Here is a 19,468-nt window from a genome sequence, read left to right as displayed (position 1 = left end):
GTGTCATCTGCAAACTTGCTGAGGGTGCATTCGATCCAGGTCATTGATAACGATATTGAACAGGACTGGGCCCAGTACCGAGCCCTGGGGACACCACTTGTCACTGGCCTCCAGCTGGAGTTAACTCCATTGACCCACTCTTTGGGCCCAGCCATCCAACCAGTTTTCCACCCAGGAGAGGCTGCCTCTCAAAGCTCTTTCCTAGCCGAACGGGTCTGTGTTTCTATGACAATGACAACCCCGTGGCGCCGGAAGCCGCCGGCGCTCCCCGCATCTCTGTGGCCGCACCGCAGCACGCGGGACCCCAGTTCCGGGCGACGCTCTGTCCGCCCGCGCCTCTCGGTGGTGGCGCCCGGCGTCGACGCTCTATGCCGCGGCGGCGCCGTCTCGGTGTCCGAGCGCGGGGGCGGAGCCTGGCGGAGCCATGGCGGGCGTGCGGGGCCTCCGGGTCTCGGTGAAGGCGGAGGCGACGGGGACCGCGGCCGAGCCTCGCGGGCCGGAGCCCGAGCCTATGGAGGTGGAAGAGGGCGAGCTGGAGGCCATCCCTGTGAGGCGATCTCTGCGAGAGCTGCTCCCGGTGAGGAGGGGGCTGGGGAGGGAGTGGAGCCTGGGGAGCGGGGAGGCCTGGGGGGCTGCAAGGGTATTTGGGGGGCAGGGGGTTCTGGGGGGCTGCAAGGGCGTTTATGGGGCAAGGGGTCTGTAGGGGCGCTTGTGAGGCAGGGGGAGCCTGGGGGGCTGCAAAGGCGTTTGGGGGGCAGAGGGGGGATGTGCAAGGGCGCTTGTGGGGCAGGGGAATTCTGGGGGTCTGCAAGGGCGCTTGTGGGGCGGGAGGGGTTCTGCAAGGGCGTTTGTGGGGCTGGGGGGGTTGAAGGGTCGTTTGTGGGGCTGGAGGGATCTGGAGGGGCTGCAGGGGCGTTTGTGGGGCTGGAGGGACCTGGGGGGCTGCAGGGCCGTTTGTGGGGCAGGGGGGACCTGGAGGGCTGCAGGGGCGTTTGTGGGGCTGGAGGGATCTGGGGGGGCTGCAGGGCCGTTTGTGGGGCAGGGGGGGACCTGAGGGGCTGCAAGGGCGTTTGTGAGGCGGGGGGGGCCTGGGCAGCTGCAGGGCCGTTTGCGGGGTGAGGGGGGCTGAGAGGCTGCAAAGGCGTCTAGGGGACCTGAGGGGTTCTGGGGCGCTGCAAGGGCGTTTTTGGGGGGAGCCTCTGTGGGAAACAGGGAGAGATGAGATGGGAGGGTGTGCGAGGAAGCAGTGGGGTGAGGGAAGAGGGGGCTTTGGGGTATGCGAGGGGTTGTGGGCAGGGGTTGTCAGAGGAGGCGGCCAGGATGGGACAAAGGGAATGCAGAAAGGGGTGGAGAGGAGGATTTAGGGTGTAGGGGTGGGCTGAAGTGAGGGCTGTGCGTGGGAGAAAGGAGGGAACACAGGGAATATCTAGAGTGGGGAGCAGGGGGGGACTGTGGGAGAGCTGAGGTGGAGGTGTTAGGAATGAGGGCTCTGATCCGTGGAGGTTGAGCTGGAATTACTGGGAATGTGGGCTCTGATGAGTGGGGTTTGAGTTGGAGTCTTTGGGAATGTGGGCCTTGATCCCCATGGGGTTTCAGCTGGAGACACTGGGAGTGTGAACTTTGATGAGTGGGGTTTGAGGGTTTCCTTTCATTTTTCTTTTCCTTTTCCACTGTTGCTATTTGTTCCTGTACAAATTTAGTAGGATCAGTTTTAATACATAAAAGTGGGTCAGAGTTCCTCTAGCCTCCTAAGTAGTCTTTTGCTCTCAAAACTTAGTGCAAGGTACTTCAGAACTAATCCCTAAATAGCTTATTTACCGTCATGCTTGAGATTCTACCAAATATATGGTGCAAGAGACAGCTCCTTGGTGTATTTCTTGGTGTTCCATAAGTCAGCCTCAGACAGTGAGGATCGCTAACTTTAAAAATCATAGAGTCATAGAATCTGGAATATGGAGCAATTGGAATGGGTCTAGAGGAGTCTATAAACATGATCAGAGGCCTGGAGCACCTTCCATACGAGGACAGGCTGAGAGAGTTGTTCAGCTTGGAGAAGAGAAAACTCCAAGGAGACCTTATAGTGACCTTTGAGTACCTGAAGGGGCCACAAGAAAGCTGGGGAGGGACTGTTCACAAAGGCTTGGAGTGACAAGACTAGGGGCAATAACTATAGGCTGAAGAAGGGCAGATTTAGACTAGGAGGAAATTCTTCACGGTGAGGGTGGTGTGGCCCTGGAACAGGTTGCCCAGAGCAGTGGTGGCTGCCCCATCCCTGGAGGTGTTCAAGGCCAGGTTGGATGGGCTTTGGGCAGCCTGATCTAGTCAGACATGTCCCTGCCCATGGCAGGAGGGTTGGAACTGGATGATCTTTAAGGTCCCTTCCAACCCAAACTATTCTATAATTCTATGAATTATTTTGGCATGAGTGTAAACAACATGTTTATCCATAGGGAAAGCAAAATGTGTTCTTCCAGCTCCAACCTTCGGCCAGGTAATGGTCCTGAGGCTGCTGGAGTGAAGCGGTGGCGTTTGTATCTATGCAAACCACCAAAGGGACCATTTTGGGCCATTGGTCCAAAGTCTCTATGGTTTTGTGCAGTCCTAATTGGTAGAAATGAAACTTGTCAATGTTCTTTCCCTATCATTCTTTTTACTCTTAATTGTAGGATTGTGTCAAAGCAGTAATGCTTTGTCTTGCTGGTATTTGGAAGTTGAGTTAGGAATATTGATAAGAGTAAGGCTAAAAGTTCCTTGTTTAATTGTGGCTATGGCTCAGTGTCTGACTTTTGAACGGAAACTTGCAAATTGATACTTCAGGAGTCCAATAGGACTGTTAAATCTGTTCATGTTTACAAGGAAATTATACTTGAAACCAAAATTTGGGAAAATTTAGCTAGGGAAGTTGTTTGCTGCCTCCCTCAGCATTGCCGTGAGACAGTAAGAACTGCAACAGCAGTGGACACAGAAACTAAAGTTTGCTGAAGGAAAGAATCCTGATAGTGAAGTTTGATTCAGTTCATATGCTTGTACCTTCACTGACATCAGTGAGAGCTATTGCTTGTGTGTTTGCCTGTCAAGGGATGCAGCCTGGAGTAAGGATCAAGGAAAAGAAGATGTGGCCTTTTTTTTCCCAGCATAGCAAGTCCAGTGCTTTGAGTGTTCATCAGTTTCCTTTTGCTTTGTTTCAGGACACCAGCAGGAGATATGAAAACAAAGCTGGAAGCTTCATTACAGGGATAGATGTAACCTCCAAGGTAATTTTTGTGCTGTGGTATGTCAACGTATTCTAATCATTGCTGACGGAAAGGAGGAACTGTCTCATTTACTTCCTCCCCAGTATGCACAGCTCAGCCTCATGTTCAGATAGCTGGCATTTTTTAATAACCAGGTAATTCTCCTTTTGCTGGCTGTGGCCTGCAGCAGGACAGGATCTCTTGTAAATCGTAGGAATTTTCAGGTTTAAGTTACAAGAACTTAAGTGCCGAAACTTGAAAATGTTTCTGTTGAAGTTGATGCCGCTCAAAATTGCAAAATAAAGCCCTTGAGCCGAGCCATCCGAGTTTTTTCCTTTTAGGTGAGTGACAGAAGCAAGAAGTGGTGCTTGGTAGGAAAATGTAGTTTTATTGCCTCATATCTTTTAAGGACATCTTACTGCTTAATCATTGAAGATGTAGTTTGAAGAACGTGAACAGCTGTTGCATTTAAATAACGCAAAGTTGCAGAATTCCACAGAACTCAACCCTGCGGCTCCTCTCTGTCCATCTAACCTTGAACAGGCTGTTTTTTCATGTTGTGCCATTGATCACAGTATCTGGTAATAGAGAAAAAGTATTTGATCGTGCACTTCAGAGGACCGGAACACTTCTGTGTGTTCTAACAAATGCAAATCCTTGCCACACCAGCATGTTGAGAAATGACATGAATTCCCATTTTGATTAGAGAAGCTCAGAAGGTTGTGCTTATCAAAAAGCACACAGAGGGTTCCAGATGAAGACTGAAAATCAATTTTTGGCTTCGATATCTAGCTTGAATGTATTGTAATTCGGTAAAGAATTTGAAGTTCCCCTTACCAGGAGAAAACTGTCATCTTTTGTTGTGTTCTTTAATGATGCAACTCTGAAAACCTTTAAGAAATGTGGTCAAAGATGTTTTGGCAACCTTTAAAATAGTTGAAAAGCCCATGTTTATTTGAACATCATTGGTGACAGTTTTGGCTTAATCACAGTTTGTGTTCCAAGTTTGACTTTGGTTAGGAAGACCTAAAAATCTATAATGCTTCCTAAGAAATTCTGTAGAATAATGAGCTTCTCAGTCAGCGTCAAAAATTGCAGAAGATCCACATAAGCTGTTGCTCATGAGCTACTTAAAAGCAGTCTGGGTTGCCAGTTTAAATATGATCTCTGTAGTTGGCTCTCCAGCTGATGTTGGTGAATTAGTGCTCAGAGAGACAAGTCTATATTTTTTGTGCTTATTTGAAAACAGATAGGGAAAAAACTCTTACATTTTCCACGTGGTAAAAATGCTTATTTTAAGTGAGGGGTTTTTTGAGCACAGCCTGTGTAAGTTTGTTAGGAAGGAAAAGATGATGTTACTGCCCTGTCATGGAAGGAGAAGATGATGTTACTGCTCCATCTGAGACAGCTTATTTCTGTGCATCCTGATTCTCAATATATTACTGGACCTTTGTTTAAACCGTTACGTGGCACGGGAAGGTGTCAATGAATTGTTTCTGCATTCTGAAACATCTGGTTCTCTTCAGAATTAATAGAATTCTTAATACTGTTTGTTGCTGTCTGATAAGTTTTAATCTCTTGTTGGGAATGCTGCCGTGATTCCTGTTTTGATGGCATTATTTGGCATTTTGCAGGAAGCAATTGAGAAAAAGGAACAAAGAGCAAAACGCTTTCATTTTCGAGCTGAAGTGAATCTCGCCCAAAGGAATGTGGCATTGGATCGGGACATGATGAAGAAAGGTAAGAGTTTATCCAACAGACAAGAAGAAAAGATCCTTTTGGTTATTTCCGCACAATTCCTTTAGTCTATAATATTTCCTGCATCCCCAGAGGTTTTCCCAGATCATGGAATCACAGAATAGTTTGGGTTGGAAGGGACCTAAAAGATCATCTGATTCCAGCCCCCTGCTATGGGCAGGGACATGTCTGACTAGATCAGGCTGCCCAAGGCCCATCCAACCTGGCCTTGAACACCTCTAGGGATGGGGTAATCACTGCTCTGGGCAATCTGGGCCAGGGCCTCCTGCCCTCATTGTGAAGAAATTCCTCCTTATGTCTAGTCTAAATCTGCCCCTCTCCAGTTTATACCCATTGCCCCATGTCCTGTCACTCCAAGCCTTTGTAAAACAGTCCCTCCCCAGCTTTCTTGTAGCCCCTTCAGGTACTGAAAGGTTGCTGTAAAGTTTCCTCGCAGGCTTCTCTTCTCCAGGCTGAACAACCGCAACTCTCTCAGCCTGTCCTCGTACGGGAAGTGCTCCAGCTCTTGGATCATCTTTGTAGCTTCCTCTGGACCCGTTCCAATGACTCCATCTCCTTCCTATACTAAGGATTCCAGAACTGGACACAATACTCCAGATGAAGTGTCACAAGAGGCAAATAAAGGGGCAGAATCACCTCCCTCAATTTGCTGGCCATGCTAAAAGAAATTGCTTTGGATTTTTTTTTTTCACATTTTTGTTTTAAACTACTTGACAGTTGTCATTTTGCTCCTTGCTTTACCTGCCCCAGAAAGAAAGACACATTTTTTGTGTACCTTATTTACTGTTTGGAAACAGCACCGACTGCTGTGTCCAGAATTCATCTTCTGGGTCAGTGCTGCCATAAGACTCTTCCATTTCTTTGGGAGGACCAGACCTCGGTTGCTGTTTGTATAGAAGCAGAGGACTCTGTCCCTACGCACAGTGAAATTGGATTCCATGCTGTTTGCACAGTGAAGCTGGAATGACTGCCCCTGTGCTCTTGGAAGGCAGACTGGGCATGTTGGAATATTAGCAGATCAACTGGGCAGTGTGTGCACAGCAGATTGGTGCTTTTGGCATCCAGTTAGTCCTCAAAGGTTTATGTCCAGCTGGCAGCTTGACCCCACTAAGCCGTGGCCTCCATCGGATGATACCAGCAGAAGTGCTGTGTGCACACATCCTGGTCACAGGCTCATCCGTGTTCTGGCTCTTTAATCCTTAATGGTAGCACTTTGGCAGCAGCACTTAAAACAAATGTTTTTAATGCCATTTGATTGCTTTGCAGTATCTGTATCTACCAGTGCCTGTAATGTTACCTCTTGAATCCTCAGTATTCTGCATTATGGAATAATAATTCAGGTTATGGTGGTTTAGAATGGTGTGCATCACGTGTTGCTTTAATTAGCATCCCTTTAGCTTATTTAAAATGTTTGTTTTATGAACCCATATGTTACTACTGGAAAAGCTTTCTCTATAGAACTAACTGCCAGTTTTGTATCTCTTCCTCTTCACAGCAATTCCTAAAGTGAGACTGGACACAATTTACATTTGTGGCGTGGATGAGATGAGCACACAGGACATCTTTGCCTATTTCAAAGAGTATCCTCCTGCGCACATTGAGTGGTTGGATGATACATCATGTAAGTGAATGGAGTCTTTTGTCTGCAATTCTTTCTCTTTTTGTAGTATCAGTAATAGCTGAACTTCAGATGCCTTAATGGCTTTCAGAGTCACTGATCTTTGTCTGTTAAGGAGCACGCTTGCTGCCATGTTTGTTTAATGCATCCTCAAGGAGAATTCAATGGGTGGAAGAAGGTGGCAACTGAGCGTGATTTACAGAGATTGGGAAAGGAATGCAAATTCACATTGCAAGGGCTGTTTTAGAGATTGCCAGACAGATGGAAGATTTTTGGCAGTCAGGCTTTCTTCAGTGACCACTAGAGACTGTACCAGAACTGTTTGCCTCAGCTGGACCCTGGATCATGGAACTGGAATGTTCCAAGCTTGTCATGTGGCTCGAAACCCTGTAACTGAAACCATATCAAAAGAAATAGGAGCCAGTGCACGTTTTCCAGCTGGATTGGGATTGCTAGGAAGTGACTTCTCCCCTTGACCCCCCTTAATGGCATTTATGTGCTGGCACGTTCTTGAGGTGCACTGGCCCTGGTTCAGTGCCCTAATCTCCTGCACTCAGGAAGCTGTCTTTAATACATATGATTGTGCATTCCAGTGATTTCAATTGTTCTGTGTGTTTTTTGTAACGTGATGGAAGTTGGATCGTTCGCTCCAGCCTCTCAATGTCCTTCTTGTAGTGAGTGGCCCAAAGCTGAAACCAGGATTCAAGGTGTGGCCTCACCAGCGCTGAATACTTGTGTCAGTAATATCCTTCCAGTGGATGTGACTGCTTCATAACACAAACTGCATTTTGGTTTTGTTTATGTTTGTGTGCTATAGGTAATGTGGTCTGGCTGGATGAAGTAACTGCAACACGGGCTCTGATAAACATGAGTTCCTTGCCTGAGCAGGAGAAAACAAAAAGCAGAGAAAACAACGAAGAGAAGACAGCTGAAAAAGCCAAGAAAGGTAGATTGAAATGTGCACATGTAGACTTCAACTAGTTAAATCGATGAAACTTTAAACTTGTGCGTGGGTGCTGCATAATCTAAATTACTGAAGGAGCTTCTATCGTATAGTTTCAGGTAAATGTATTCTGCCACTTTAAAAAAGGCTTTCATCTTGGAAACCTTTTGAAGAAGCTGCTTCTTAAAAGGTGGGTTGGAGCTAGACCAAAAGCAGTCATTCAGTTGATACTGAACCTGTCAGACAAAGGGTCGTACTCTGGTGTGATATTTATAGTTGTACGTGTTGCACAGAAACAAGTCTGTGTGATGTGTGTACACTGGCAGTAAAGGATGAATTCTAAGCATGAAAAGAGTGGGGCTAAGAAAATGTCCTAGTTCTGAACCACAATTGGTTCCTTTCTTGATACATCACCATCCTTTACGTGTATCAGTCACACCGATGTGACATCGTATCCCATCACCACTGTGTCCCCTCTCTAAATTTCACCACTGCTTTCAAGAAAGATTTGTGCCAAAAGGTCAGTTATGAAAGAGCAAAGCAGTAAAAGTACACGGAGATTTTGTGATAAATCTGGTACTTGAATGCCTGAATTGTGAATGTGTTTTACTTTTATGGGTGTAGAAGTCAGGCTTTTGGTAGAATCATGGAATGGCTTAGGTCGGAAGGGACCTCAAAGCCCATCCAGCTCCACCCCCTGCCAGGGCAGGGACACCTTCCACTGGATCAGGCTGCCCAAGGCCCATCCAACCTGGCCTGGAACGCCTCCAGGGATGAGGCAGCCACCACTGCTCTGGGCAACCTGGGCCAGGGCCTTCCCACTCTCATCGTGAAGAATTTCTTCTTAATGTCTGGTCTAAATCTTCTCCCTTTCAATGTAAAGCCGTTTTGGTACCTAGGCCTGTTTAGTGAGTGAGGCTGGTGGGATAAATCGCTGGGGTTCAAAGACCAGGTACCACACAGCACAAAGCAAAGAGAGGTGTTGATTTATTAACTCTTTCATAGGCTTTGCTTAAACGTGAGCGGCATGCAAACAGCCAGTCTCTGTTAGATATTTTCAGTGCTACCAAAAGCCTTTCTACAAAGTTTGGAGTTTAGGGCTTTGTTAAACTTATGAATCCTTCTAACTCATCCCCTTTTTTTCTTGTTGCTTTTCTCCATAATGCAGTGGCTCCATCACCATCCGTGTGACTTTAAATGTTGATAATTCTGCAAGAAAGGCTTGTTATGAAGTTTTTGGAGATCAGTGACTGTCTTGTTTAAATGGAGCATAAATGTATGGATTTAAACTGTTTGGCTGCAAATTACATCATCGCTACACCACATCTCAAAATAAGAACTGTAATCTAAATTACTCTTGTTCATCCGGAAAAGTGGGATATAGATAAAGTACAAGCTGTTCAGTCACATCTTAAGGTGTGAGATACACACAGATATGCTGCAGTAATCTGGCTTAGTTGCATTGCTTTTCTAGTTAGGCATTTGAGGGCTATTTAGGCATTTCGGGAAGCAAGAGACTAGTGAGAAGTGCGAGAAACTTATTATTTGGAGGCAAGAAGTGCTTGAATGCTGTCCCTGATGGAACAGGGTTTGAATTTGGCTCCTTTGTTTACCTAAATTCTCTCTTTGGTTTTGGTTTGCTTATTGTGCTTTACTCTTTTCTTTGAACTTGAGTGTCTTTTTTTAGGATCGTTTGAACAGCTGCTGCTCTCTGGGTTAAGTTTGCAAGTCTATTGCTGGATGAGATCGAGAGGAGGAACTCTGAAATATAAAAACAGGGGTTTTCTTAGTCTTATGTCTATGGAGTACTTTGCAAATGATGTTGGTAGGTGTTGGTGGCTGTCCGTATTCACTGCTGCTTTTTTATGAGGACTGTTTGGAAAAAAACTATTCCCATATGAATTTTCTTCCTCTGAGCTAAAAAGAACCCTGAAAAAAATCTATTCAAGCATCTCACAGTTTTATTATATCTGGAAGTGAGCACTATTGTGTTAGTTATTTCACTTCAAAATTAAGTCACTAAGTTTTTTTTTTTCTTCTGCTCTCAGGAACTTCTAAGCTTTGGAACAGGAACCTGTTTTACATTGCGAGTGTTGGATACTTGTAGGCACTTGCAGCAAGGAAATAGGTGTTTATGTGCCTGTTGAAGTCTTGGCCTTGCTGATTGCTGCCATAGCCTGAAATGCAGCACAATTTCATTTGCTTTCAGAGAATTAATAATCCGTGTGTGCTGCCACAGGCAGTTATCGGCACAGCGGCTGCCTGGTTAATATCATTCTGTGCTCGTGTGTGCATCCAGTTTCTGTAGACATTTAATGTTCTGATTATTCTCTAGGCTGCACAGAGAAAGGATAACGCCTTCGGTTTGATTTCAGAGAATGTAGGTAATAAGAATTTAATATGACTGGCACTAAAATGGAGGTTGGTTTATTTTCCCAATTATTTTCCTTCTTAGAAAAACAAGAGGAAAGTTCTGATGATGAGACAGAAGAAGGCGAGGTTGAGGATGACAATCCAAGTGAGGTTGAGGTCAGTACAGAAGGAAAGTGGAAACACTATCAAGGAAGTTTTACTCTGACTGGTGTAAAGTCTTTGTAACATTGTAGTTTTAACCGTATCTATTTGCATTTCTGAATTTAATTATCAAAGTAAACGAGGTGGGGAAATGACAGGCCGTGCAGATACGCTGTTGGTGAGAAGAGCTGTGTAAGGGTGGTTTGTGAAAGGAGATTTTGAAGAGTGATCCGCTGTGTAAGAGCTGGGCCCTGCTTTTTTCTGCTGAGAGGTAGCAGTGGAAGAACAATAATGGACAGCAGTAGCCTTTCAGCAGCGAAGGCAGTACTTAAAGAGACAAATAGGGTTTAGGCTGCCATAGATGCGTGGGAATCAGCAAATGCATTGATGTTTTGTAAAGTATTTAATCTTCACTGGCTGAACACCAAATAGGTGTGATTAGCATTTTCTTTAGGAATGGCTCAGTGAACTCTCACATGTCACAGGAGTCTCAATTTTAGTTTCTATAAAGCAGATAGAAACGGAAATGAAAGCCTTATTGTGTGAGGACATGAGAATCCATTAGTAAGACCATTTAGATATGAAACAAGCCAAACCCCCAAATTTTTCAGTGTCCAAGCTGTGCTGTTTATTTTCTGCATTTCAGTTAGTAGTGCAGTGTCATTGGAAAATTGCAGGTTTTAATAATCTGATGTTATGAAAGAAGAGAAGAATTTACATCTTCAGGGCAAATGAAAAATTCACATTAATTTGTCAAGAAAAAAAAGCAAAGTTCGCTTGAACATAAATTGTAAAGTAACTTTCTTAATAATTAGTTGATTGTTTCTGTGTAAGCAATTAGTTTTCATTCAACAGTGATGTTATTTCTGAGTCCAAAATACCTTTTATTTTTGCCCCCCCCTCAAGTTGGATGCCCTCTCCCAGGTTGAAGAGGATTCTCTGCTGCGTAATGATCTTCGCCCTGCCAATAAACTGGCTAAAGGAAACAAGCTATATATGAGATTTGCTACTAAAGGTAAATAAACAGCTTAACAAGCGTAGTACCTTGATTGCTTGTTGTAGTTGTTGACTCATTAATGACTTGAAGTACCTCATTTTTATTTGCAAAATCGTTAGGGTTTTTGATAATTATTGGGTATTCAGGTTTTGCAGTAAATCCGCATTTAGTGTGAATCAAATCCACTTCAGGTTCTGTGAAAATGATTTTACCTTTACTTTGGGCTCAGGGCGTCCTTCCCAGTGCCACAGAGTAGCTTTTATGATGCCCTTCTCCACAGAGGTAAATTTCATGTTTTATAAATATGAAAATCATTTGAGATGTTGATGAGGTTTTAGTGGAAATCGTTGGTAAATACAGTTGAAAGGTTAGATGATATTAATCAGGAAAATGAAAATCCATATAATTTCTGGGCCATTCAGGAAGTGACACACCCATAAAGAAAAGGAAAGTGATGAGTAAGGTGAGCACAGCCTCCAGCGATTATGAGGGCTTGTGATGCTGTGTTAAGCTGATACATAGAGACTCACTCTCCTTAGATTTAAGTTTCTAGGGACAAATAAAACTGTAGTTTTAGGAAAAATTTCAGAGGTGTCGGCAGAACTGTATCCTTTATGCAGGACACTGAAGTAATGCTGGTGTGTAAGACACAATCAGTCTTCCTTTTCCTCCCTGTGTCCTTGACTGGAGGGTTATGTATTTTCATGCTAGCAGTGTAAGACATCGTCAAAGAGGGAAATACTCTGGGAATTTATGTTTTTTCAGATGACAAAAAAGAGCTGGGAGCTGCAAGGCGAAGCCAGTATTACATGAAGTACGGCAATCCGAATTATGGAGGCATGAAAGGGATTCTTAGCAATTCTTGGTGAGTAATGGATAGAGGAATTATAGCATTGCAGGTGGTTGGATGAGAGTCTAAAACGGCTTTAATGGGTTTTCTTTCTATCCAGTTGGTGTAGATGCTTCTTCTGTGTAAAGAATGTTTTTGCAAAGTGACTATAAATTTGCCACAGGAATATTTTCTTATGAAAACAAAGAATGTTTATATTCAAAACATTCAGAATGGATCATAGAATTATGGGATGGTTTGGGTTGGAAGGGACCTCAAAGCCCGTCCAGTTCCAGCCCCTTGCCATGGGCAGGGACACCTCCCACTGGATCAGAAGCTCCAAGCCCCATCCAACCTGGCCTTGAACACCTCCAGGGATGGGGCAGCCACCACTGCTTTGGGCAACGTGGGCAGGGCCTCCCTACCCGGATCTCTGGCATAAATGCATGTCTGCTGTTAAAGTGACTGACAGTTGCCTGTGCTTAATCCAGGTCTGCTTGTGGGTCATTCACGATGCCTTTTCTGTGACAGGAATGTCATTCTTTTTATGGTGTTTCAGGAAACGAAGATACCATTCGCGTCGACTCCATCGGGATGTGATAAAGAAAAGGGCACTTATCGGGGATGATGTTGGCTTGACTCCTCCTTACAAACATCATCATTCAGGTAAACGATGCCAGTGTGTTAGCCCTGTAAGAGCACAACTGGGGAATGGAAGGCTGGAAAGAACCTTAAACAGGGCCTCTTGTAACTGCCTGCAGCTCATGGAGGTGAAGTGTACATTTAAGAAAATATATCTGTTAAGTGAATTGTGTTTGAGCTTGAAGAATTTACAGGAAGCAGCTGAGGCAGAAACTTCACGCAGCTCCTAGGCTTGTCGAAATATCTGCTACTTCTTATGTGATAGCTTTTACAAATTCAGGACATGGGAACTGTAGCATCAAGGGCAAAAAGAAGAGACAACTTAAGCCTTCTTGCCAATGTGTTGTACTTGCTATGTCAGCTCTTCTGTTCTATGAAAAAGCAAGCTTGGGTTAGAGAACAATAAAGATTAGAAAATTCTATTCATTAGGCTTGAACATCTTCATCTACTTCCTAAGGTAGGGATGTATAATAATAATAATAGTCGCCTTCCAGTACTGGAAGGAAGCTACAAGAAAGGTGGGCAGGGACTTTTTACAAGGGCATGGAGTGATAGGATGAGGGGGAATGGCTTTAAATTGGAACGGGGAATGTTTAGAATAGACATTAGGAAGAAATGTTTTGCTGTGAGGGTGGGGAGGCCCTGGCCCAGGTTGCCCAGAGCGGTGGTGGCTGCCCCATCCCTGGAGGGGTTCCAGGCCAGGTTGGATGGGCCTCTGAGCAACCAGATCCAGTGGGAGGTGATCTGAACTGGATGGGCGTTAAGGTTCCTTCCCACCCAAACCATTTCATGATTTTGTGATTCCACAATAATGTGCTGCTGTCTGAAAAGATGCTTGCACGCTGCTGGTGATTAAATTTAAGTTGTTGGTTTAGATTTAAACCAGTCCACGTGATAAATCCATGGCAATGATAGGTGTGTTCTCATTGGCATTATTGTTCACAGGACTTGAAAGGATTATGACAGAGCCCACAGTTGTCACATGAAGCCCTGTAAGATCCTACGAGGACATTGTGTTTGAGAGGCAGTTGGTCGTTACTGTTCAGGCCAGCTTTGTGCTTGAGCAGGCTTGTCAGGTGGCGAACACCATCGGCTCACTGTCTCCTGTGGCAATTTTCTTCCATTCGTGCTGTTCTGTGATATCAATTCCACTTATTTTGCAAAATATTCTCTCTTTTCAGCCTCAGCAACGTACAAAGATTTGTGGAGCATTAATTACAGTGATAGTTTTGGGTTTTGCCATAGTTTTAAGGTACCTTATATGAGTGATAAACTTCAGTTTATCAGAATCAGTGTGTTTTGCTGCAGGCTTGGTAAATGTTCCTGAAGAGCCTATTGAGGAGGAAGAAGAAGAGGAGGAAGACCAGGATATGGATGAAGATGACAGGGTTGTAGTAGAGTACCGTGATGAATTGCAAGCGTTCAAACAGTCGCGAGACCGCAGTGCAGCGAGACGGTCGAGTGCGAGTGCGTCTGATTCTGACGAAATGGACTATGATCTTGAACTGAAAATGATATCAACACCCTCTCCCAAAAAGAGCATGAAAATGACAATGTATGCAGATGAGGTGGAATCACAACTGAAAAACATTAGGTACGAAAAGGAATTTATGTTCATTATGGGCATATTAATCAAAATTGCATATATTGTAGATTAATCCCTTCATTAGTATGGTTGTACGTCATTACAATGTCAAGTCCTTGAACACTTTTGAGGTTGCTTATCTGCTCTGAATTTTGACCCAGCGGTGCAGCCTTAAGGAGACAAAGTCAATACCTGCCTTGAAATGGATACTGAGATATTATTATATCCCATTATACATGGGATTATTGCTAAACTTGGGATTCTGACTGGAAAACGTGCTCTCTTGAGTATTTTATACCTATGTTTCTCAGTAGATAAATCCTGATATTACTGTTTTCTATGATGTAATTTTGCATACAAGAGGACTTAAGAATTACAGTAGATTTCATTTCATTTAAGGGACGTTAAAGTTTTTATTACTTTCTTTAGGAATTCCATGCGAGCAGATAGCATAGCAACCAGCAACATCAAGAATCGGATTGGCAGTAAAGGATCGTCAGAGAAAGTTGCAGATGTGAGACTACTGTTAGAAGAAAAACGTCAGAACAATACTGGGCCACGTCAGCCAAACAGCACCGTGAAATCAGGTAATTTGAAACTCTTCCACTGTGCAGAATTGTGGCTGGCACATTAAAATGGATGCCTTCTTTTCACATCTGTGCTCTGCTGCGATCTACAAAACTGAGGGGATTCTGTTCAGCAGCAGTTTCTGCATCCATACAGTTAATTTTTTCTCACTAAGAGACTGGGTTGGGGATTGCTTTGGGGAAAAAATTGACTACATTTGAGTGAAGGAGTGATGTTTTTTTTTTATCCAATTTATTTGCCTGTTTATATTTCCCCCACACACACTTTGTCCTTTTTGATTTGCTCACTCCTTGAGGCAGAGATTTCTGTATGACTCTGAGAAACATAGCATGGTGCAGCTCAAAATGAAATGTGAAACACCAGCTGCTTACATGAAAGGATGTGTATTACATGACTGTGGATGTATTTTTCAGTTGGCAGGGTTTATTTTTGAGTTTAATTGACTTGCTTTTTTACATAGGTGTGTGTAATCTCAGCTCCTTACAACTTGTGCAGTATTGAGAGAATTATCTTACAACTGAAAGATGATTTCTTATATCAACGTAATACAGAATTTGTTAGTGTATAGCACCCCTCCTGCACATTGTGGGGCTCTGACGAGTTGGGACTTAAAGACAAAGGCAGTTACAGGATTTATGGTTTTGTTTGAACCTTCTTCAAGACTCAGAATCATCTGTCTGAACCAGACAAATTCAGAATGTGGTACTTGGATCATGTAATTATATTTAGGGTTCTTATGTTCTGGTTTTCATTTCATTTTGCAAAATATTAAGCAGTGTTAGAATTCTAAAGCAAGGTATGCGGTATCTAAAAAAATAATCATGCAGGGCATGCCAATTTTCATATCATCATACACGCTGTGCTGCTAAAACAGAAATGCACAAGCTGTGGAATAACAAAGTGTTTTGATCTTCCAGACAGAGCTTAGCCTGAAAACAGTAAATGTCAAATTTATTGCCAAACAAAAGAAACATAAAGTCTGGAGAAACTGTAGTGCAGACGTTGCCAGGAGTGAAATCTGACTATGAAAGACTTAAATGAAAAGGCTACAGAGAATATAGAGAATCTGTATCGTTTCAAGTTATGCAAATTGTGGAGGAGCATGAAATCATCTGGCAGAACTAGAGTAAATGTAACATGATTTTTGTCATTTTAATCACTCTTTTTTTGTCCCTAGATGTGCGGCAAAGACTGGGAAAAAGACCGCATTCTCCAGAAATTAAACCTCCAAGTAGTACCTCTGCTCCTCGTCGAGAACCAATATCAGATGTCCACAGCCGGTTAGGAATCCCCAAGCAAGATGTAAAAGGCCTCTATTCTGACACCAGAGAGAAGAAATCAGGTTAGTTTTACGGAGAAAACGTAAACTTCAATTTCTTTCAGAGTGTAAGAGAAACTTTAGCAGAAAATCATGCATGATGTTCAGCTGAGTGAATTAAAGATGAGCAGCCTGATCTGGGTGAAGGTGTCCTTGCTCACCACAAGGGCTTGGACTGGATGACCTTCACGGTCCCTTCCAACTCAAACCGTTCTATGATTCTATCAATTGGCAACTGTTTGTTCACTTTGAAATATGAATACATGTAGGTAGAGTGAGCCGAGTATTTTTATGAGCAGTGTTTTTATATAAGTATGCTTAGAAGTAGCGGAGCGCTGTAAAACTGTGGTCAAAACAGGGCACTAAAACAATGTAATGGCACTTCAGACCGTTCTGATAATGGGAAATGGTGAACAAGGCTGCGCTGAATCTCCCATATTTTAATTACCACTACTGCTTCAAGGGTAGGTTCCATGCCAAACATTAAGGTGGGAGGAGTATGAGGACTTTAAAGAGGCAGTGAATTTAGTCTGGGTTCCTCGGACTTCCTTCAGAATTCCTTTAGTCCTGTCTCTTTCTAAAATAACGTTTATTTTTCATCTGATTAGGTAACTTATGGACCCGTTTAGGATGTGCTCCGAAGACACAAGAAAAGACTTCAGATAAACCTGAAAACTCTGTGGCATCTCCAGAGGAAGAGGATTCAGAGCTTCAGCGAGTTTGGGGTGCTCTCATTAAGGAAAAAGAACAGTCTCGGCAAAAAAAGAGTCGATTGGATAATTTGCCATCTCTACAAATTGAAATCAGCCGAGAAAGCAGTTCTGGGTCAGACACAGAATCGTGATTGGTTTTACTTTCTGAGCCAGGAGGCTGTGACTCTGCAGTGTGGCAAGATTTCCTTCACCCAGAAGCTGGACACTGGCAAAAACTCTGCAGTGAAAGTTCCAGAAGTGTCTCTCTCCCTTTTATACAAAAAGAGCTGCCTATACCACTTGAAAATTAAAGCAATCTCGTTTGTCTGGAGTCTGTGGTTGGCTCTGTGTTACGTAGGGCATTGTCATAAATGTTTATATGCAAACCTGTAGTTAACTCTAGCAAAACACTTTTCCCCAAGCTTTGAACTTAAAAGAAGAGGCAGAAATGCTCTGTATTTTTAATGATCTTTTTGTTCTTAATATTTTTAAACATGGAGCCTTTTAACAAAATGTTTTACACAGTTCATCCAAAGAAGAGGGCATTTCATAATCGACATCATTGCCTTGCCCTTCTGGCTCTTACCAGCACCTTTCCTTTCCTCTTGAAGTACTAACAGAAAGGCTTCCTGGGTAGGCAGCCAGCCAGGAGAAAGCAGAAAGGGACCATCACGTTCCCTTCCTCCAAAATACTGAATGTAAATCAAAGTCAGACATTTTAATACAGTGAAATTTCACACAGCATCCAAGTATCATCACTGCTCTCAAGGAATTCTCATTTCTTTTGGTGATAATTGTGTTCTGCCGTAGCAGGGATTGAGACTGCGAGGCTGGATGTTTGAGGATTGTGTAGATTCCCAAGGGTTTCATTTCTTTTTTGTTACATTGTGAGAAATCATATTTCTTCCATTTCATCTCTTATGTTTCGAAGAAACCTAACAATTTAAACCCATGCGTTTTTATATTTGTGTGGATTTTCCCGTTGGCTACGGTGAAAGCTATAGTGGTGTTTTCCTGCGTGTTGTTTAACTAATATATATATATATAACTGAAAGAGAAAAGGAAAACTATAGGATCACTGTCTCCTGTTGATACTTTTGAATGTCCTTATTGTATCGTATGTGTGGACGTGCACGTGGCTGACTTAACGTTCAGCTTTTTCACCCAGATACCCTCTGTAAGTAAGCAAAAATGTTGATCAGCGTGGAACTGCCAGTTTTTCTTCTCTTTCCTTATGGCATTTATTTTGATTTACAGTAATTCTAAATAAGGAATTAATGCTAGCACATCCCCTTCTGGTGAGTAGAACAGGTAGCAGAAACATTGCTACATTCTGATAGTCTGAAAATCCCTTTGTCCCTCTTTCCTGGGTTCTGTCAGTCCAAAATGTCTATGAACGTCTCTTCCCCTTTCTGCTTTTTAACAAACAAATGTTCTTTTCCCCCCTCCTATTTTTGTACTAAGTTGTGAAGCCTCAAACCTACTTCAAAAGCAGGGAATCTGCAATTAACTACTTTTCTTGCTGCTTTATTATGTGTAAGAATAGCAGCACTTAAAATTAAAGGTAAAATGCAAGGTACAGTGACTAGAAGGGTAATCTGGGGACTGGCTGGGCTTCAAGCGTTATTTCCTTGTTTTGTGACACTCATCCTTGATTTGATATTTAATTATTGAATATATAAATGTGTCTCATAAAAGTACTGTTGAGAGTAAATGACTGCAATGTCTGATCACTGTAATAATTCATTTAACGTGTGCTTTCATTAATCTCCCTTCCAAAGCTTTCAAATAGAATCATGTCCACGCCGTACCCATTTCTCAAGATCCTGATAAAATTTATTTAACCAGTGTCTTTTTGCCAGTAAACTTTGTGTTGTCTGACTGCTTGGAATCCATTATGACCTGTCCTTTTCCTGAAGGGAGTTTTAAGGCTCAGCAGCTGGTTGTCCTCTTGCTGCTGCTGCTAACTGCTGTGTTTCCACGTAAATACTCATCATGTCAGCCTGGTGTTGGACTGACTGGCTGTTATGAAGGACAGAGCGGGAACAGGGGATTTCTTCAACCCATATAAAAGAAGCAATTGGTGTAAGAGATCAAGAAAAATGGTGCAGGCAAAAGCAGCTTCAAGGAAGAGGAGCCATGAGCAACAGTTGTATTTTCGAGGTACTTGTAAATACACATGAGAAATGCCTGCATCGTGTCTGGTTTGGGGAGGGCTGTGTGGTTTGGTGAGACTGTGGTAGCTTAGTTACAGGAAAACCAAGTTTTGCTGTTGAAGGGACTGATGTAGAGGGCGGATTTATAAGCGTTTACCTGGTTTTGCATTTTGATGATGTACAGAGAAGCCTTGAAAAGCGTTTGCCAGTATTAGGAATTCCAGCTTTGGTCTTCTTTGGTTGAACTTAGATGAACTGCTGGGTTTTCATAATTAAAAGTGAGCACTGAACCTTTGGTGAATGCTTTTTCCTCAACCTGGTTAACTTCACTCTCCTTAACCCAGAGAGAGACACTGCAGAGAGCGTTTCATTGTCAGTCCCCTTCTCTTTGTGGTCAGTTGTTTTGTTCCTGGTTCATACACTCCGGAGTCCTCAGCACAGGAGGGGCACGGATCTATTGGAGGAGTCCAGAGGAGACGAGGGAGATGATGTGAGGGCTGGAGCGGACAGGCTGAGAGAGTTGGGGTTGTTCAGCCCAGAGAAGAGAAGGCTGTGGGACACCTTAGAGCAGCTTCCAGTGCTGAAAGGAGCTCC

General features: G+C 43.4%; 1 protein-coding gene across 1 annotated transcript; it reads left to right on the top strand.

Annotated features, from left to right (window-relative positions):
• Positions 1 to 406: 406 nt before the first annotated feature.
• NCBP3 (nuclear cap binding subunit 3) lies at positions 407 to 19,152 on the top strand. The gene is made up of 13 exons (XM_054085172.1): positions 407 to 577; positions 3,189 to 3,254; positions 4,868 to 4,973; positions 6,487 to 6,612; positions 7,427 to 7,555; positions 10,008 to 10,081; positions 10,973 to 11,081; positions 11,829 to 11,928; positions 12,452 to 12,558; positions 13,844 to 14,129; positions 14,550 to 14,707; positions 15,886 to 16,050; positions 16,635 to 19,152. The coding sequence occupies exons 1-13, from the start codon at positions 425 to 427 to the stop codon at positions 16,868 to 16,870; spliced, it is 1,815 nt and encodes a 604-aa protein (XP_053941147.1). The 5' UTR covers positions 407 to 424; the 3' UTR covers positions 16,871 to 19,152.
• Positions 19,153 to 19,468: the final 316 nt, after the last annotated feature.

This window comes from Cuculus canorus, chromosome 20 (genome assembly GCF_017976375.1).
Source record: "Cuculus canorus isolate bCucCan1 chromosome 20, bCucCan1.pri, whole genome shotgun sequence".
Taxonomy (NCBI): Eukaryota; Metazoa; Chordata; class Aves; order Cuculiformes; family Cuculidae; genus Cuculus; species Cuculus canorus.
This window is presented reverse-complemented; position numbering and strand designations above follow the sequence as displayed.